General features: G+C 49.0%; 1 protein-coding gene across 6 annotated transcripts in view; it reads left to right on the top strand.

The window, feature by feature from the left end:
* The window catches only part of csde1 (cold shock domain containing E1, RNA-binding), a 146,978-nt gene extending 141,999 nt beyond the window's left edge, over window positions 1–4,979 (top strand). For all 6 annotated transcript variants that reach the window (XM_072480636.1, XM_072480631.1, XM_072480634.1 and 3 more), the window contains one exon: window positions 3,989–4,979. In XM_072480636.1, the coding sequence (XP_072336737.1) occupies window positions 3,989–4,036 (48 nt within the window). In that variant the 3' untranslated portion in view covers window positions 4,037–4,979. The remainder of the gene's footprint in view (window positions 1–3,988) is intronic.
* Window positions 4,980–21,716: the final 16,737 nt, after the last annotated feature.

Raw genomic sequence — 21,716 nt, 5'->3', positions numbered from 1 at the left:
GGGATGGAAAATATACTGGAAACATTGAGGAAGTTCGGCCGGTTTTCAGGATACAAATTAAATATGGCCGAGAGTGAGATGTTTGTGGTGCAGGCAAGAGGCCAGGAGAATAGACTGAAGGAGCTGCCATTTAGGCTGGTGGAGGAAAGTTTCTGGTACTTGGGGAATACAGGTGGCACGAGACTGGGGCAGGTTGCATAAGTTAAATTTGACTAGGGTGGTGGAACAAATGAAGACTGAGTTTCAGAGATGGGATGCACTCCCGCTGTCACTGGCGGGGTGGGTGCAGACTGTAAAGATGACAATCCTCCCTAGATTTCTGTTCATCTTCCAGTGCCTCCCGATCTTTATCCCACGGTCCTTCAAAAGGACTGGCAAAATCATCATGAGCTTTGTTTGGGCGGGAAAATCCCCACGGGTGAAGAGGGCGATGCTTGAAAGGAGCTGTAGCAAGGGGGGACTGGCATTGCCGAGTCTGATCAACTTCTACTGGGTGGCTAACATAACCATGATAAGGAAGTGGATGGTGGGTACGGGGTCTATCTGGGAGCGAGTGGAGGCCGCTTCGTGCAGGGGCACTAGTTTGGCAGCCCTGGCCACGGCTCCCCTACCGCTGTCGCCGGCCAGGTACTCCACCAGCCCGGTTGTGGGGGCGGCCCTGCGGATATGGGGCCAGTGGAGGAGGCATGTGTGTGGGGGGGGTGCGTCTGTCTGGGCTCCAATATGTGATAACCATCGATTCGCCCCCGGGGAACATGGATGGAGGGTTTCGAACATGGCGGGGGTGGGGAGGGTGGGCGACATGTTCCTGGAGGGGGGGGGGCTTTGCGAGTTTGAGGGGCTTGGAGGAGAAATTTGGGCTGGTGTGGGGAAATGACTTTAGGTACTTACAGATGCGGGACTTTGTACGCAGACAGGTCCCATCCTTCCCACGCCTCCCGTCAATAGGGATCCAGGACAGAATAGTCTCTAGAGGAGAGGGTAGATTCTCGGACATCTACAGGGTGCTCATGAAGGGGGAAGAGTCCCAGACGGAGGAACTGAAACTCTAATGGGAGGAGGAGCTCTGCGGAGAGATGGAGGACTGGCTGTGGGCGGAAGCTCTGAGTAGGGTAAACTCAACCGCAACATGTGCCAGGCTCGGCCTGATGCAATTTAAGGTCATTCACCGGGCCCACATGACGGTAGCTCGGATGAGCAAATTCTTTGGGGTAGAGGACGAGTGCGCTAGATGCGCGGGAGGACCAGCGAACCATGTTCACATGTTTTGGGCACGTCCTAAGCTTAAGGGATACTGGGAGGGATTTGCGGAGGTCATGTCCCGTGTGCTGAAAACAAGGGTAGTGATGAGTACAGGGGTGGCAATTTTCGGGGTTTCGGAAGACCCGGGAGTCCAGGGGGAGAAAGAGGCAGATGTTCTGGCCTTTGCTTCCCTAATAGCCTGGCGGCGAATACCTCTGGCATGGAGGGACTCAAAACACCCGAAGACCGAACTATGGCTTTCGGACATGTCAAGTTTTCTGGGTATGGAAAAAAATTAAGTTCGCCTTGAGGGGATCTGTACTGGGGTTCGCCCGCAGGTAGCAACCATTCATCGACTTCTTCGCGGGAGAGTGAATGTCAGCAGGGCGGGGGGGGAAAGAGGGGGGAGATTAGAGTAGGAAGGATAAATAGGGGAGAGGAGCGGGCATGTGCAGTATTGTTTGATTTGAAGTATTGGTTTTATATTGATGTTTGCACATTTCTGTTATCTGTAACTGTTTACAATGCCGAAAAATACCTCCATAAAATTGTTTGTTTTTTTTTAAAAAAAAATCTAACTCCCTGTCCAAGCATCCACCAGGCTCTGGGGTAGTGAATTCCACAGATTCACAACTCTTTGGGAGAAATACCCCTCCTCTGTTTTAAATTTGCTACCCCTTGTCCTGAGACTATGACCTCGTTCGAGAATGCCTCACAAGAGGAAGTATCTGCTCCACGTCTACTTTATCCATACATTTTAATCATCATGTATACCTCAATTTGATCTCATTCGTTTAAACCCGAGAGAGTATAGGCCTAAACTGTTCAATCTCTCTGCATCCCACAAACCCCTCGTTCTGGAAGCAATCTAGTGAACCACCTTTGAACTACCTACAATGCCACTACATGTTTCTTCATGGGGACCAAAACTGCACACGCATATGTGGTCTCACCAATGCCTTGTATAGTTGCAATAGTACTTCTTTACCTTTATACGCTATTCCTTTAGCTATAAATGCCAACATTCCATTTGTTTTCTTTATTACCTGCATGCTAGTTTTCTGCAACTCGTACACGAGGACATCCAGATCCCTCTGCACCAGAGCACCCTGAAGTCTCTCCCCATTTAGATAAGTTTCCTTCCTATTTTTCTGACCAGAATGCATGACCTCGCACTTATCCATGTTAAACTCCATCTGCCACATTTTGGCCCACTCCCTAGCCTCTCTGTATCCATTTGTAAGATTCTTATTTCCTCATTGCAACTTGCTTTCCCACCTATTTCAGTATTGACTGCAAATTTGGCTATCAAAGCCTTCTATCCCTGTATCCAAGTCTTCAATATGGTTTGTAAATAGTTGGGGCCCAAGGGCTGAACTGTGGCACCCTACTAGTTACATCTTCCATCCAGAAAAAGACCCATTTATTCTTACCCGTCTCCTGTCCATCAGTCAGTCTTCTATCCAGGCTAATAAATTATCATAACCTCGTGTGATCTAACCTTGTTTATCAACCTTCTGTGCAGCACCTTATCAAATGCCTTCTGGAAGTCCAGATATACTACATCTTACAGGATTTCCAGTATCCACTTTGCTCGTTACATCTTTGAAAAACTCTAGCAAATTACTCAAACATGATTTGCCCTTCATAAAACCATGCTGACTCTGGTTTGTGTTTTCAGCTGCTGCCTTAACCACTGCAGTCCATGTGGTGCAGGTACACCCACGGTGCTGTGAGGGCGGGGGGGGGGGGGTTCCTGGATTTTAACCCAGTGGAATGCCTAGTGGGGGGGCGGGGGTTCCAGGATTTTAACCCAGTGGAATGCTTGGTGGGAAGCAGCAGACAAAATGTATTTCACATCTTTTCTAGGCAGCAGGGACACCAGGTTAGAATTGGCAAAGACAGATTTCCATCTTTGCCAATTTATGATCTTCTGTCGTGTCAAAAAAAACTGCTAGTTTTTCATTAAAACAAGAATCCCCCAGCAGCTGGGAGCCCTGTCGAAAGATTAGCCTAGAGTATACTTCTATTTCTAAGAGAAATAAAACCCTGAATTTTATTTAATGCACAAGATCCTACCCTTATGATTTTTGTGCTGAAAAATAACATTTGTGGTTCCCGAATTTAATTAAATATGACTTGATGGCTTTTTCGACAAACATAGCATATGATGTACTGAGCATACCTACTGTAGGTTTGACCTCTTGGTACTGAATCCCCACAGGGTTTGGGGGGGGGGGGGGGGGGGGGGGGGGGCACCACCATGATTGACTGCTGTGTCCTTAGCTGAGGAAGAGATTTTTAAAGTTCCTCTTCCTGACTGTCCCCCTGTTTCATGGCCTGCTAGCAATCAACATCTGGAATTACATTAGCATTGTTTTTTAAGTGGCTGTTGGTCTGCACCTGCCCCCTGTGGAACCACTGGAGAGCTGTTTGTTGGGGAGCTACCAGGCCTCTTGTGTCAATTCAGTGATGCAGCGTTTGCTGTCTGCATAGCACAGTTGGGTTGTTGCTGTTAATCAAATTTACTGCTGCTTATTTGACTTGCAAATGAAGATGGAAAGGTATTCAAGATGAGCATAAAACTTGCAGCTGTGAAGTGTGAAGAATATAACTCCTGAGTTTTATTATATTGACTTTGAGCCAACTGCAGTTTTCTAACCAATGAAAATGTTTAATTCTGAAGACCCAGCTTGTTTCTGATGTATCCAGTTTGCTAATCATTAACCATTTGTTTTACTTGCAGGGATTCACTGCAGAGAGAAAGATTCGTCAAGCTGGAGTCATCGATTGATTTCTTTTCTCTTCCCCCAGCAAGCACATTACCCAATGCAGTATCTTTGGGGAGGGGAGGGTTTACGCAAGATTAGTCTGCCTCCACTACCCTCTGTTTCCCAGTCCAAAATGGAACACAGTTTATCTATTTTCAAGCAAATCTTCAGTTCTACCACTTGTCTGTGCTTTTATCAAAAGCTTAAAAAAAATACAAAATGAAGCAAAAACAAAAAAAATACAAAAAAAAAGGTAACGCACAGGCTCGGGGCAGTGAATGAGCAGGAAGCCTTATAGTTTCTCAACCTTATAGGAGCTTGATTTAAACTCAGACAGCATCTTACATCAGTGCTAATTTGAAATTTGTAAGTTTATTTGCCTTTATATGTTAGAAAGAAAATCTGTGAAAAAAGCTATACAACTGAAACACTTGAGTGCCATGAGTGCTGGCTTTCATTAAACCTTTCAGTACAAGTTTGTTGATGCTGTGGAGCACTGCAGCCTTGGAACACTTTTTCCCTATTCCAGAAACTAACAGATTTGTGCCTAAAAAATAAATATCACTGTTATTCCCACAAAGGGCACCCTGTGTTATGCCGAATGAAAAAGAGAACGGCTGACTTTTTTTTTTAAAAGTATATTAATGCATCAAGGTGGAAATGTTAATTGTTGGTACTGTATATATGCCTTTTGCATAGAAACAGGGAGACTAGTTGATATCAAGCGTTAGTAATCAAATAACTGGTCTGTGTTACTATACCAAATAAGATCAGGAATTTAATTGATGTTGATGTGGGACAGAGGCAGTACCCTGTTTCTGTTTCGCCTCTGCTCACAGTTTGGGGTTTGTCTAAACTGGGAGATTGCTTTGTTCTTGTAAGAAGGAAACTAAAACACCTGGCTTTCTCCTGTGTCCCTGTTAATGGTCATGAAAAAGAAACTACAATAAAACGTTTTACCATAAATTCTGATATCTCAAATTGACTTTGTCTACCTACATCACTGGACATTATGAAATTCACTGCCTGAGCTTAAATGGTTGATTTGGTAACCTTAAGACACAGCACATGCAAATGAAGCACAAGTAAGAACTTTGCAGCTGAAATCGCAGAGAATTTGCATAAATAGGCTGTGTGTGTGTGGCCTGTCAGCCCACCGGGAGGCCTGGAGAGATGCTCTGGAAAGAACATCTGCCTTGCCACCATCCTTAAGTGCTGCTTGACATGAAGCCCTACATTTTGGGGATGGAGGAATGGATAAAGAGAATAAAGCAGGCGCTTTCATTTATTTATTTTTTCCGGTGGTGCAGTGGTTAGCACTGTTGCCGCACGGCGACGAGGTCCCAGGTTTGATCCCGGCCCGAGTCACTGTCTGTGTGGAGTTTGCACATTCTCCCCACATCTGTGGGTCTCGCCCCCACAACCCAAAGATGTGCAAGGTAGGTGGATTGGCCACCCTAAATTGCCCCTTAATTGGGGAAAGAAATTAATTGGACACTTTAAATTTAAGAAAATATATTTATAGATATTTAATAACATTTACAACATTAACTGGCCATTCAATCCAACAAGGATCATGTTGGTGTTTGTGATCATGCAAGTCTCTTCCTGGCCTTTATCTAATCCCATTAACTTGAATTTATAATGGCACCCTTAGCATAGTAAAATACCTAGCCACTTTACGGGAGCATTCTCAAACCAAAAACAATACAAAAGCCACTTAAAATATTGGCACAGCTGATCAGAAGCTTCAGAAGTCGAACGAGGGAGAGAGATAGAAAGGCAGATAGAGACAGGGTCACATTGGAGGGGTCGATAGCGGAGCAGGAGATAAAAGATGCAATTGGGAGGAGGATGGCAGGGGCAGGTAGGGCTAGATGGGTTTCTGGTGGAGTATTACAAGAAATCTAAAGATAAGTTGGCGCCGCTGATGGTGGGGATGTTTGAGGAGGCAATAGGGAAGGGGGTGTTGCCACAGACTTTGGAGCAGGCATCGATCTCCCTGTTGCTCAAGAAGGATAAGGATCTGACAAAATGTGGGTCGTATAGGCCCATATCACTTTTGAATGTGGACGCAATGGTGTTGATGAAGGTATTGGCAGGTATGTTGGAGGAGTGCCTCCCGAAGGTGATAGGGGGAGAACAGATGAGGTTTGTGAAGGGGAGGCAGCTCTTTTTAAACGTGTATTGAACGTGGTTATGGCGGAGGGGAGGGAGATGGAGGTGATTGTGGCATTGGACGCCGAGAAGGTGTTTGACCGAGTAGAGTGGGGGTATTTGATGGCGGTTCTGGAGCGGTTTGGGATTGGGCCACGATTGTAAATTGGGTAAGGCTGCTGAACAGGGAGCCGAGGGTGTCCGCACGAGTAACATGAATTTGGGTTATTTTGCTCTGCACCGTGGGACCAGGCAGGGATGTCCTATGTTCTCCCCTGTGGTTTGCAATTGACCATCGCATTGACTTCGGAGGTGTGGATAGGGATAGTGCAGGGGGGTAGAGCATAGGGCATACGGATGGCTTGCTATTGTATCTATTGGAACAGTGTGTGTCGATGGGGGGCATATTGGAGCGCACAGTCACCCAAGGCCAGAACTGAACCCGGGTCCCTGGTCCAGTGATGTAGCAGTGCTAACCACTGCCACCCTGATAAAGTTAAGATTGGAAAAACTGAGTGGCTGGAAAAATTCTAGCACCTTTGGATGAACACCAAAATTACATTCAAAAATGAAATCCAGGTTAGATTAGCTGTAGCAAGATGTGTGATCAGTTGTTTTAGTGTCTGGAAGTACAAAGCTTCAGGAAGTTGAAAAATTGCCCAATACAGTCACTAGTGTGGAATTTTGGGGATGAGGGGGGAACAGTTTTTGAAATGCGGGTCTGGTATAGGATGTTCAGAATTGGCTGGCTAGACAATGACAAATGAGTAGGTTAGATCAATAATAGAAGTTAAAGAATCAAAAGGGTTACGGAGTACAGTTAGAGAGCAATAGAGGCATTGGAAATGAGACCCGACAGCATTGCCTTGGTAACAATCGAAGCAGAAGTTGAGGGTAAAAATCAAAAGAAAAATCATACGGGTGGATAACATTGCGATGTAGGCTGAGGGAGGCTTGAAGAAAGCCAAAGAAGAAGCAAGACAATACCAATGGTCCCACTAAGGCTATGGTGACAACAAATGAACAAGTAGCCAGCAATCAAAGAGAAAATGCTGGAAAATCTCAGCAGGTCTGGCAGCATCTGTAGGGAGAGAAAGCTAACGTTTCGAGTCCAGGTGACCCATTGTCAAAGCGTTAGCTCTTTCCCTACAGATGCTGCCAGACTTGCTGAGATTTTCCCGCTTTTTTTTTTGGTTTCAGATTCCAGCATCCGCAGTAATTTGCTTTTAAGTAGCCAGCAATAGCTCCATTTCACACCTACACTTTATTTCCAGAGTTCCCCGAAGATGTATTATTAGTCCTCTTCATCTACATTTGGTGTCAATTGTCACAGACATGGAGTCCGTTTGCACGCATGTCACACTCAACATTACACCACTTCTCAACCATTTGAGTACCCTCTATGTTGTCAAGCTGTTGTCCTACAGACAAGTTTAGATAAATGAAAATTTACCCCATTTAATCATTGTGAAGACTTAAACCATTGACCTCTTCCCCAGCCAATAATTACATTCCTCTCTCCAGCTTTTGTTTCTGACTGAATATGGCGGTGTGTAATATTAGTGCGGAAGCTGGGGGGGGGGCGGGGGGTAACCTAGTGCAAGGCTGGGTCTTTTTTTAAATAGTTATTTTATAGTTGGAAGTGATTTTATTCATCTCAGAGAAGCTATCAGAATAAAACTGGCAGAACCATCCAAAGTTGGCGATTTTAATCGCTTCTGTTGCTGGTTCCCCTTTCAATTGTCCAAAGAAAATGACCTCTTCTAGGCAATTGCCGGGTAAATCCTGAAGTGGAACTTCCTAGAGGGATTCCCTAGCGTATCATTAGGGTACACCCTAAATGCAGCACTGGGGAACCAGGAAGTTATTGTTTAAAACTTGCGTCCAGCGTGTGCGCAGTGAAAGTTATTAAAGTTTATGTTGTACAGGACCGTATAAACACTCTGAAAAGAACAGTAAGAAGTCTGACATCACCAGGTTAAAGTCCAACAGATTTGTTTCGATTCACTAGCTTTCAGAGCGCAACTCCTCGGGTGAATGAAGAAACACGTATATGGACAAAGTCAATCCACTTCATCCTGGATCACAACGTCTTCACCTCCGACAACAAGTTGTTCATGCAGACACACAACAGCCATGGGGACCAAATTTGTACCTCATAACACCAACATCTTCATGAACAAGACCTCACCGCACAGGACCTTCAACCGATGTTATACACCAGATACATCAATGGCATTTTTCTCATTTGGACCTGCAGCGAAGAATCACTGAAAGGACTACACAATGACATCAATGAGTTCCATCCCACCATCAGACTCACCATGGGCTACTCCAGAATCGGTTGCATTCTTGGACACACTCATCTCCATCAAGAATGGTCACCTCCGCACTTTACCACAAGCCCACTGATAACCTCACTTAGCTCCACGTCTCCAGCTTCTACCCTAAACACTTAAAAGAAGCCATTCCCTATGGACAAGCCCTCCGTATACACAGGATCTGCTCAGACGAGGAGGAACGTAACAGGCGCTGAAAGATACCCATACCGAACGGGATATGGCGCTCGACTCATCGATGGACAGTTCCAACGCGCCACAGCAAAAAAACGCTCCGCCCGCCTCAGAAGTCAAACACGGGATACAACCAACAGAGTACCCTTCGTCGTCCAGTACTTCTCCGGAGCGGAGAAACTACGACATCTTTGCAGCCTTCAACACTTCATATATGAAGACGAACACCTTGCCAGGGCCACCCCCACTACTTACCTTCAAACAACCGCTCAACCTCAAACAGACCATTGTTTGCAGCAATTTGCCCAATTTTCGGGAGAACCGTGACCACGACACCACACAACCCTGCAATGGCAATCTCTGCAAAACGTGCCAGATCATCCACATGGGTACCACCATTATACGTGAGAACAGCGCCCACCAGGCACACGGTACATACTCGTGCGACTCGGCCAATGTTGTCTACCTCATGCTGCAGGAAAGGATGTCCCGAGGCGTGGTACATTGGTGAGACCATGCAGACACTGCGCGAATGGACATCGCACGATAATCACCAGGTAGTAATATTCCCTTCCAATCGGGGAACACTGCAGCAGTCAAGGGCATTCAGCCTCTGATTTTCGTGTAAGCGTTCTTCAAGGCAGCCTTCAGAACTCATGACAACGCAGAATCACTGAGCAGAAACTGATAGCCAAGTTCCGCACACATGAGTACGGCCTCAACCGGGATCTTAGATTCATGTCATTACATTCACCCCTCACCATCTGGCCTGGGCTTGCCAAATCCTACCAACTGTCCTGCCTTGAGACAATTCACACCTCTTTAACCTGTGATTATCCCTCTCTCCAGTCGCTCCGTCTGGACCTGTAAAGACTTAATTACCTGCAAAAACACTCATTCAAAGTATCGTCTTGCATCATTGACTTTGTCTATATGTGTGTTTCTGGAACCCACCTCTTCATTCACCTGAGGAAGGAGTTGTGCTCTGAAAGCTAGTGAATTGGCACAAACCTGTTGGACTTTAACCTGGTGTTGGCAGAACTTCTTACTGTGCCCACCCGAGTCCAATGCCGGCATCTCCACAACTGAAAAGTATGAAAGCAGAAAATGCTGGGAATGCTCAAGTCTGGCAATATCTGTGGAGAGAGAAACAGATGCAATGTTTCAGATCAAAGACCTTTCTTCAGAACAGAAGGAAGATAGAAATGTAATAGGGTTTGTGCAAGTGACACATGCGAGGAAATGTTTTTCAGATAAAGATAGTTTTTCGAAGAATAAAGTTATGGTGTTCGGGCCGGAAAGTGGAGCTGAGTCCAAAAAAGATCAGCCATGATCTCATTGGATCAGGCTTGAGGGGCCAGATGGCCTGCTCCTGCTCCTAGTTCTTATGAAACACAAAAGGGAAGGTTAAATTAAAAAAGATTTCATGGTACAGTGAGTGGTAACCGTGTATTTATCCAGAGTGGTTGTGAATGGTACATTAATGAACAGTAGTTTCTAAAATAAAAAACATGAAAAGATTAAGATTGGCACCTGGAAAAAAATACAGAAACAAAACAATTTGAAACGGTCAAAATCAGTGTTGAGTCCGGCAGGCTTCAAGGTGTGTAATTGGAAGATGAGGTGCTGTTTCTCAAATTTGCTTCGTTGGAAAACACCAGGAAGCAAAGACTGGAGATGCCATCAGGCGACCAAGGCAGAGAATCAAAGTGTGGACTGAGCAGAGATGTTCTGCAAACCGACCACCCAATCTGCATTTGGTCTCCCCAGTGTAGAGGAGACTGCATTCTATATTGTGAATACACTTGACTAAATTAAAAGAAGTGCAACGAGTGGGGCCTTGGATGGTGAGAAGAGAAGGGGGTGTTACATCTGCAATTGTATGGGAAGGTGCTGTGGGAAGGGAATGAGATATTGGGGGTGATTGAGGAATAGACCAGGTGTTGCAAAGGAACAGTCCCATTGGAATGCTGACCAGTGAAGATGACAGATCCTAAATGTATATTTCTCATCGGTATTTACTGTTGAGAAAGGCCTGGATGTTAGGGAAATGGGGAAATAAATAGTGATGTCTTGAGGAGAGTACATATTACAGAGAAGGAGGTGCTGGAAGTCTTTTTTTTTTTATAAAACATTTTATTAAGGCATTTGTAATTGTTCAATAATCATTTCAAAAGCAAATATAACACAGTAAGGAACACCCCACCCCACCCAGCCAACATGGCTTACAGACCCAGTCCCCCTCCTCCACTCACTGATCCCGACATGCCCAGAACATGTGGATGTGATTTGCGGGCCTGCCCACACCTATCCTTCACCTCATACGGACCACAGTCATATGCGCCATGTGGACCACCTCGAATTGTATCAGGCTAAGCCTGGCACATGATGAGGATGCATTGACTACTCGGGGCATCTTCCCACAGACCTGCCTCTAGTTCCTTGCCCAACTCATCCTCCCCTATCTGGGTTCCCTCTCACTCCATAAGCTCTTTATACATTTACAAGACCTTCCCCTCCCCCACTCCCATTTTCTTTTTTTTTAAATATATCTATTAAAGTTTTTTAACAACACAATTTTTCTCCCTTACAAACAATAAACCCCCCCCCCCCCCGGTAACAAAAAAATCGGACTGAGCAAGATATATACATGGCAAAATGGTATATTTACATAGCTTTATACACTGGCTCTCTCCCGCATGTGCCAGTTTCCCCCACCCTTCATGTTATCTCTTGCTCATCCCCCCCCCCCGGTTGCTGCTGCTGCTGACCGACCTTCCTCTAACGCTCCGTGAGATAGGCTAAGAATGGTTGCCACCGCCTGTAGAACCCCTGCGCAGACCCTCTCAAGGCAAACGTTATCCTCTCCAGCTTAATGAACCCAGCCATGTTGTTTATCCAGGCCTCCACGCTGGGGGGCTTCGCCTCCTTCCACATTAGCAAGATCCTTCGCTGGGCTACTAGGGACGCAAAGGCCAGAATGCCGGCCTCTTTCGCCTCCTGCACTCCCGGCTCGTCCACTACTCCAAATATTGCTAGCCCCCAGCTTGGCTTGACCCGGACTTTCACCACCTGATATATCGCTCCCGCCACTCCTCTCCAGAACCCCTCCAGTGCCAGGCATGACCAAAACATATGGACATGGTTCGCCGGGCTCCCTGAGCACCTTCCACATCTGTTCTCCACCCCAAAGAACCTACTCAACCTCGCCCCCGTCAAGTGAGCTCTGTGAACCACCTTAAATTGTATCAGGCTGAGCCTGGCACACGAGGAGGAGGAATTAACCCTACCTCGGGCATCAGCCCACAGACCTTCCTAGATCTCCTCCCACAGCTCCTCCTCTCATTTACCCTTCAACTCTTCTACGAGCGCTTCCCCCTCTTTCATCTCCTGGTGTATTGCTGACACTTTGCCTGAGGGGCTGTTTAGCACGGCTAAATCGCTGGCTTTGAAAGCAGACCAAGGCAGGCCAGCAGCACGGTTCGATTCCCGTAACAGCCTCCCCGAACACGCGCCGGAATGTGGCGACTGGGGGCTTTTCACAGTAACTTCATTTGAAGCCTACTAGTGACAATAAGCGATTTTCATTTCAATTTCATTTCATTTCATTTTCATTTCATTCCCCGACCCATACACCCGAGATCACCCTGTCTTGAATTTCTTGTGCCGGGAGCAACGGAAATTCCCTGACCTGTCGCCTCACAAAAGCCCTCACCTGCATATATCTAAAGGCATTTCCCGGGGGTAACTCAAACTTCTCCAGTGCCCCTAGGCTCGCAAATGTCCCGTCAATGAACAGGTCCCCCATTCTTCTAATCCCCGCCCGATGCCAGTTCTGGAACCCCCCGTCCATGTTCCCCGGGACAAACCGGTGGTTACCCCTGATCGGGGACCACACCGAGGCTCCCATTGCACCCCTGTGCCGTCTCCACTGGCCCCAGATCCTTAGCGTTTCCGCCACCACCGGGCCCGTGGTATACTTTGACGGCGAGAGCAGCAGCGGTGCCGTCACCAACGCCCCCAGGTTCGTTCCTTTACAGGACGCCATCTCCATCCTCTTCCATGCCGCGCCCTCTCCCTCCATCACCCACTTGCGGATCATCGCCACATTTGCTGCCCAGTAGTAGCTCCCTAGGTTTGGCAGCGCCAACCCTCCTCGGTCCCTACTGCGTTCCAGGAACCCTCTCCTTACCCTCGGGGTCTTATTCGCACACACAAACCCCATAATACTCCTACCTACTCTCTTAAAAAAGCCTTTGGTGATCGCGATGGGAAGGCACTGAAACACAAACAGAAACCTTGGAAGGACCACCATTTTGACCGACTGCACTCTACCCGCCAGCGAGAGCGGTAACATGTCCCATCTTTTGAAGTCCTCCATTTGGTCCACCAACCTCGTCAGATTCAGTTTATGTAGGGCCCCCCAACTCGTGGCTATCTGTATCCCCAGATACTGAAAACTCCCCGCCGCCCTCCTCAGCGGTAGGTCCCCTTTCCTGGACCCCTGCCTGTAATATAAAGAGCTCACTCTTCCCTACATTGAGCTTATAGCCCGAAAATTCCCCAAACTCCCTTAAAGTCTGCATGACCTCCACCATCCCCTCCATTGGGTCCGCCACGTACAACAACAGGTCATCCACATATAGCGACACTCGATGCTCTTCTCCCCCTCGGACCACCCCCCTTCATTTATTAGACTCATTCAATGACATGGCCAAGGGTTTGATTGCCAATGCAAACAACAGGGGGCACCCCTGCCTCGTTCCTCGGTACAGCCGAAAGTACTCCGACCTCTGCCAGTTCGTCACTACACTCGCCACCGGGGCTCTGTAAAGGAGCTTAACCCAGCTGATAAACCCTCCCCCGAACCCAAACCTACGCAGCACCTCCCAGAGGTACTCCCACTCTACTCGGTCAAAAGCCTTTTCCACGTCCATAGCTGCCACTATCTCCGCCTCTCCCTCCTCCGATGGCATCATTATCACGTTTAAGAGCCGCCGCACATTAGTGTTTAATTGCCTGCCCTTTACGAATCCCGTCTGGTCCTCATGGATCACCCCCGGGACACAGTCCTCAATCCTCGTGGCCAGCACTTTTGCCAACAACTTAGCGTCCACATTGAGGAGCGAGATCGGCCTGTACGATCCACATTGCAGTAGGTCCTTGTCCCGCTTTAGGATCAAAGAAATTGTCGCTTCCGACATTGTCGGGGGCAGGGTCCCCTCCTCTCTTGCCTCGTTAAAGGTCCTCACTAGTAGCGGGGCCAACAGGTCTACGTACTTTTTGTAGAACTCCACCGGGAACCCGTCCGGCCCTGGGGCCTTCCTCGCCTCCATACTCCCCAAACCTTTGCTCAGCTCCTCCAACCCAATTGGTGCCCCCAAACCAGCCACCTCTTGCTCCTCCACCCTCGGGAATCTCAGTTGGTCTAGGAATCGTCTCTTCCCCCACTGGGGGCTGCGATCTGTACAGCTCTTCATAGAAGGCCTTGAATACCTTGTTTATTTTCGTCGCACTCCGAACCATGGCTCCCCTTCCATCTTTGATTTCCCCCTATTTCCCTCGCTGCCAGCATCCGACTAGCCTTTTCCCCATACTCATAGGTCGTCCCCTGCGCCTTCCTCCACTGTGCCTCCGCCTTCCCTGTGGTCAACAGGTCAAACTCCGTCTGGAGCCGTCGTCTTTCCCCAAGTAATCTTTCCTCCGGGGCCTCTGCGTATCTCCTGTCCACTCAAAATCTCCCCCACTAACCTCTCCCTTTCCATACCCTCTGTCTTCTCCCTATGAGACCTAATGGAGATTAGCTCTCCCCTGATCACCGCCTTCAAAGCCTCCCATACCACCCACACTCGCACCTCCCCGTTGTCGTTGGCGTCCAAGTACCTTTTGATACACCCCCTCACCTTCCCGCACACCACCTCATCTGCCAGCAGTCCCACATCCAGCCGCCACAGCGGGCGTTGGTCCCTCTCCTCTCCCAGCCCCATTTCCACCCAGTGCGGGGTGTGGTCCGAAACGGCTATGACCGAATACTCTGTCCCCTCCACCCACGGGATGAGCGCCCTGCCCAGAACAAAAAAATCTATCCGGGAGTAGGCTTTGTGCACGGAGAAGAAAGAAAATTCCCTGGCCTGCGGTCTTGCAAACCTCCATGGGTCCACTCCTCCCATCTGATCTATAAACCCCCTAAGCACCTTGGCCGCCGCCGGCCTCTTTCCAGTCCTTGATCTGGAGCGGTCCAGTGCTGGGTCCAGCACTGTATTGAAGTCCCCTCCCATTATCAGGCCTCCTGCCTCCAGGTCCGGAATGCGCCCCAACATGCGCTTCATGAATTCAGCATCATCCCAGTTTGGGGCGTATGCATTTACCAACACCACCCACGTCCCTTGCAACCTACCGCCCACCATCACATATCTCCCTCCATTATCCACTACGATAGTCTTGGCCTCAAATGACACATGCTTTCCCACCAATATTGCCACCCCTCTATTCTTCGTGTCCAGTCCCGAGTGAAATACCTGTCCTACCCATCCCCTTCTTAACCTGACCTCGTCCGCCACCTTCAGGTGTGTCAATTGGAGCATAGCCACATCTGCCTTCAGTCCCTTCAAGTGCGCGAACACTCGAGTCCTCTTCACCGGCCCATTCAGGCCCCTCCCGTTCCACGTTATCAGCCGGATTGGAGGGGCTCTCACCACCCCCCCCCCCGGCCGACTAGCCATCTCCTTTTCTGGGCCCGTCCCGTGTCCGCGTCTCCCTCACCCTCCAGTCCCCCAGCCGGGGGACCTCCGTCCCGACCACCTCTTCTGTGCCCCATTCCCTTTCGGCCAGTACAGCAGCAACCCCCCCCCCCCCCCCCCCCACAGCTAGACCCCTGTCTAGCTTTTTTGCTCCCCCCATATCACTCCCGTAAGTCAGCTGACCCCGGCTTCCCCTGCTGTCCCTTAGACCCACCCCCGTGTGGGAGTCTCCCAATCAATGTGCGTTCCTTCGTTCCCCTTCCCGCAAGCGGGGAAAACCCCGCGCTTTCCAAAGCCTGCCCCGCCCCCTCTGGCGCAGCTCCTGTCGCGGCCTTGTCTCTCTCCCCCAGCCCATGTAACATTTCCTGCGTGTGATTGACCCCCTATATACAACAACCATCACACATCAACCCTCAAATATCCCCCCCCCCCCCCCCCCCACCCTCACAAACCCTCAGTTAGAGTCCAACTTTTCAGTTTGTATGAAGGTCCACGCCTCTTCAGGTGTTTCGAAGTAGTAGTGTTGGTCCTTGTATGTGACCCACAGTTGCGCTGGCTGCAGCATTCCAAATTTCACTCCTTTCCGGTGCAACACCACCTTGGCCCGGTTGAAACCCGCTCTCCGCTTTGCAACCTCCGTGCTCCAGTCCGGGTATATTCGGATCTCTGCATTGTCCCACTTGCTGCTACGCTCCTTCTTGGCCCATTTCCGGACCCTCTCTCTGTCCGTGAACCGGTGAAATCTCACCACCATCGCCCTTGGTGGCTCATTTGCCTTTGGCCTCCTCGCCAGCACCCGGTGCGCCCCGTCCAGCTCCAGTGACCTCGAAGGGGCCTCCGTGCCCATCATTGCCCCGATCATCGTGCCCGCGTATGCCGCGGCATCGGCCCCCTCCACTCCTTCTGGGAGACCCAGGATCCTCAGATTATTTCTCCTCGACCTGTTCTCCAGGTCTTCGAGTCTTCCCGCCCACGTCTTGTACAGCGCCTCGTGCCGCTCCACTCTCACCGCCAGGCCCAAGAGCTCGTCCTCATTCTCACTCACTCTTTCCTGGACCTCCTGGATCTTCACCTCGTGGGCCTTCTGGGTTATCCCTAGTCCTTCAATTACTGCCAGCATAGGCGCCAGCATCTCCTTGCGCAGCTCCTCGAAGCAGCGCTTGATAAATTCCAGCAGCTCTGGCCCGCACTCTGCTTTGTCTCCGCCCGCCGCCATTTTGATTTTTTTTTTCCCCTCGCTTCTCCCGCTGCTCCAATGCCGCTTTTTTGGCCGTTGCACTTCTGGTCCGGCCCATAAAAGTTGGAGGGGGACCTCTCTCTTCACTTCCTCACGGGTTGTCGTCAAGAATTTCCGTTGGGGCTCCTCCAATGAGCCCGAAAGTCCGTAGTAGCGGGAGCTGCCGAATCGTGCGGCTTAGCTCCGCATAGCCGCAACCAGAAGTCCCCCACTCCCGTTTTCAAAAGTACCTTATCCTGTATCTCCTGGGGCGGTAGAGGCGGAAAGGTCGAAACCTGCCCCCGTGCAAAGTCCCTCACCTGCAGATAACGGAACCCATTCCCACCTGGCAACTCAAATTCCTCCTCCAAGCACGGAAAGCTGCCGTCAATGAGCAGGTCCCCTAACCACTCAATCCCAGCTCGCTGACGCCTCTGAAACCCCCCAACTAGTTCCCCCCCCCCCCCCCGCACAAAATGGTGGTTGCCACAAATGAGTCCATTCCGCCGCTCCCTCTACTCCCATATACTTCCGCCACTGCCCCCAAACCGTCTCAGCTGCCACCGGCCTTGTGGAGTACCGAGCCGGCGAGAACGCCAGAGGTGCCGTTACCAGTGCCCCTAAACTTGTGCTCTTACATGATGGCGCCACTACCTGTGCCCATACCAACCCCATCCCCACTACCCACTTCCTGATCATTGCTATATTCGCCGCCCAATTCGGTAGGGCCAGCAGCCCCCCTCGACCCCACACCAGCAGCACCTTCTTTACCCGTGGGGTTTTACAGACCCACACAAATCCAGAGATCACTGCGTTCACCCTCTTAAAAAAGGCCTTTGGAATACAAATGGGGTGACACTGGAATATGAACAAAAATCTCGGGAGAACCGTCACCTTTACGGTCTGTACTCTCCCCGCCAATGACAACGGGAACATGGCCCACCTCTGAAAGTCATCCTTCATCTGCTCCACTAACTGAGCCAAATTTAGCTTGTGTAGGTGCTCCCACCCCCGAGATGGTGCTGGAAGTCTTAAAGCACAACAAGGTAGATAAATCACTGGGACCTGATGAAATGTATCCCAGAATGTTGTGGGAGGCTGGGGAGGAAATTGTGAGTCCCGTAGCAGAGGTATTTGAATCGTTGACAGCCACAGATGAGGTGCCTGAAGATTGGAGGGTAGCAAATGTTGTGCCTTTGTTTAAGAAGGGCTGCAGGGGAAAGCCTGGGAACTACAGACCGGTGAGCCTAACATCTGTGGTGGGTAAATTGTTAGAAGGAATTCTGAGAGACAGGATCTACAGGCATTTAGAGAGGCAAGGACAGATTAGGGACAGTCAGCAATGCTTTGTGTGTGGAAAATCATGTCTCACAAATTTGTTTGAAGGGGTAACCAATAAGGTAGATGAGGGCAGTGCAGTCGACGTTGTCTACATGGACTTTGACAAGGTAACGCACGGTAGGTTGTTGCATAAGGTTAAATCTCATGGGATGCAGGGTGAGGTAGCCCAATTGGATACAAAATTGGCCTGATGACCGAAGACAAGGGTGGTTGTAGAGGGTTATTTTTCAAACTGGAGGCCTGTGACCAGCGGTGTGCATCAGAGATCAGTTTTGGGTCCACCGTTATTTGTTATTTATATTAATGATTTGGATGAGAATTTAGGAGGCATGGTTAGTAAGTTTGCAGATGACACCAAGATTGGTGGCATAGTGGATAGTGAAGAATGTTATCTAGGATTGCAACGGGATCTTGATCAATTGGGCCAGTGCGCCGATGAATGGCAGATGGAGTTTAATTCAGATAAATGAGATGATGCATTTTGGTAGATTGAATTGGGGAAGGACCCCAATGTTAATGGTAGGGTGTTGGGGAGAGACAGAAAACAGAGGTCTAAGAGTACAGGTTTGTAGCTCCTTGAAAGTGGAGTCACAGATGGACAGGGTGGTGGTGAAGGCATTCGGCATGCTTGGTTTCATTGCTCAGAACATTGAATACAGGAGTTGGGACGTCTTGCTGAAGTTGTACAAGACATTAGTAAGGCCACACTTGGAATACTGTGTACAGTTCTGGTCACCCTATTATAGTAGAAAGAGTGCAGAAAAGATTTACTAGGATGCCACCAGGACTTGACGATTTGAGTTATAAGGAGAGGCTGGATAGACTGGGACTTTTTTCCCTGGAGCTTAGCAGGCTTAGGGATGATCTTATAGAGGTCTTTAAAATAATGAGGGGCATAGATAAGGTAGATAGTCAACATCTTTTCCCAAAGGTAGGAGTCTAAAACTAGAGGGCATAGATTTAAGGTGAGGGGAGAGATACTGAAGGGTCCAGAGGGGCAATTGTTTCCCACAGAGGGTGGTGAATGTCTAGAACAAGCTGCCAGAGGCAGTAGGAGGGGCAGGTACAATTTTGTTTTTTGAAAAGCATTTAGACAGTTATATGGGAAATATGGATCTTGAGGGAAAAGGGCCAAATGGGACTAGCTTAGTGGTTAAAAACTGGGCGGCATGGACAAGTTTGGTCGAAGGGCCTGTTTGCATGCTGTAAACCTCTATGACTGTGTTTGGTGGTGAAGGAAGGAAAGGATTGAGGTTGTTGTTGTTATTGGAGAATAAGTGCCTAGAACTATCCAGGATGATTCTGAGTAGTGGGTGGTTTTGACAAATGAAGAGCATGTTCTGTGGAACTTGATGCTGTTGAGCCAAATTTGACAATGCATGGTAAAGCTAGTTGTCTGCCACCTATGCACAAGTTTGCAGCCCTTTTTATTGAGGGGAGTGAAGATGAAGCCGGTATGAGGAAATGTAAGTGTTTAAGGTTTACTGGGAACAACAGCAACAAAAATGGGGTGAGTGAGTGAGTCAATAAATATATAGCTATGGGACTTCCGGTGGCACGTAGATGGGAAGTCGCACGTTGGGTGGCTCCAATTGAGGTATATTTTTAGGAGGTTTAAAGTCCGGTCCCATTTGGAGGATTAAAGTAAAGGAAATGATGACTGAGGTGATGGTTGTGGAGCTGGAGAAGCAGTTTGCGAGGCACATGGAGGCATTGAGGAAGGAGATGGTGGTCACACTGAAATCGTTGGTGGAGGAGGCAATTGCTCCGGTGAGGATAGCTGTGGCAAAGACATCAGTTGAGGTGAGAGAGCTGGGCGAGAAGATGAAGGAAGTGGAGGAGGCCATGTCGCAGCACAGCGACCAGCTCACCTCGATGGGGATTAAGCTGCGGAGGGTGATGAAGGCTAACAAAGGGCTTTGAGCAAAGCTCGAAGATTTGAAGAACCGCTTGAGGATTGTGGGCTTGCCCGAGACGGTGGAGGGCTTGAGGCCCATGGAGTACTTTGCCAAGGTGTTGGTGGAGGTGATGGGGAAGGGTGAGGGTGAGGAGCCCTCCCAGTATGAACTGGACCGAGCTCATCGGTCGTTGAGGCCGAAGCCAAACTTGAATGAACCTCCAAGAGCAGTGAATATCTGCTTCCATGGATACCATGAAGGAGAGGGTGTTAAGCTGGGTGAAGCAGATGTGGGAGATGCAGTGAGCTGGTGCTGGAGTTCGGATATATCAGGACTTGAATGTGGAGATGGCAAAGAAGCGAGCGGCGTTCGGCCAAGTGAAGGTTGCACTGTACAACAGTGGGGTGCGATTTGGTGTGATGTATCCGGCGAAGGTGAGGGTGACATACAACATCAAGGATTTTAATTGAGATGGTGGAGGCCGCTGAGGCGTTTGTGAAGGCAGAAGGCTTGGGACAGAAGTGAGGAGTGGAACTGGAGAGAGGTCGTTGACTGTGATTGGGGAGCTGGAGAATGCACAAATGTTATAAATTTCTGTTCACTGACCTGTATTCTAACTTACTTGACTTTACATTGTTATCGAGTTTACGTTTTTTTTTTGTTTGGTTCGATTGGCATTCTTTGTTTCAACTGTTATGTTATTTTCTAAGGGTGCTTTTCTAATTGGAGGGCTGTGACTTGTGGTGTTCCGCAGGGATCAGTGCTGGGACCTTTGCTGTTCGTAGTATATAAATGATTTGGAGGAAAATGTAACTGGTCTGATTAGTAAGTTTGCAGACGACACAAAGGTTGGTGGAATTGTGGAAAGCGATGAGGACTGTCAGAGGATACAGCGGGATTTAGATTGTCTGGAGACTTGGGCGGAGAGATGGCAGATGGAGTTTAATCCGGACAAATGTGAGGTAATGCATTTTGGAAGGTCGAATGCAGGCAGGAAATATACAGTGAATGGTAGAACCCTCCAGAGTATTGAAAGTCAGAGAGATCTAGGTGTACAGGTCCACAGGTCACTGAAAGGGGCAACATAGGTGGAGAAGGTAGTCAAGAAGGCATACGGCATGCTTGCCTTCATTGGCCGGGGCATTGAGTATAAGAATTGGCAAGTCATGTTGCAGCTGTATAGAACCTTAGTTAGGCCACATTTGGGAGTACAGTGGTCAATTCTGGTCACCACACTACCAGAAGGATGTGGAGGCTTTAGAGAGGGTGCAGAAGAGATTTACCAGGATGTTGCCTGGTATGGAGGGCATTAGCTATGAGGAGCAGTTGAATAAACTCGGTTTGTTCTCACTGGAACGACGGAGGTTGAGCGGTGACCTGATAGAGGTCTACAAAACTATGAGGGGCATAGACAGAGTGGATAGTCAGGCTTTTTCCCAGGTTAGAGGGGTCAATTACTAGGGGGCATAGGTTTAAGGTGCAAGGGACAAGATTTAGAGGAGATGTATGAGGCAGGTTTTTTTACACCGAGGGTAGTGGGTGCTTGGAACTCGCTGCCGGAGGAGGTGGTGGAAGCAGGGACGATAGGGCCTGTTCCTGTGCTGTACTTTTCTTTGTTCTTTGTTCTTGAGTTGTGTGGGTTGGATTGTAATTTTCTGGGACTGGGTGGGAGGGGAGGTGACGGAATGCCCTGGGGGAGGGGGTGCGCACGAGCTAACTAAAGTCAGCTACTGAACGGAGGTGAGGTGGGAGCAGGGGCTGTGGAGCCTGGTTAACAGGTTTTGATGGGCCTAAGGTGTGAAAGGCGGGGGGGGGGGGGTCGATACTGGGTGAGGTTT

This window comes from Scyliorhinus torazame, chromosome 17, assembly GCF_047496885.1.
Source record: "Scyliorhinus torazame isolate Kashiwa2021f chromosome 17, sScyTor2.1, whole genome shotgun sequence".
In the NCBI taxonomy this organism is placed as follows: Eukaryota; Metazoa; Chordata; class Chondrichthyes; order Carcharhiniformes; family Scyliorhinidae; genus Scyliorhinus; species Scyliorhinus torazame.
This window is presented reverse-complemented; position numbering and strand designations above follow the sequence as displayed.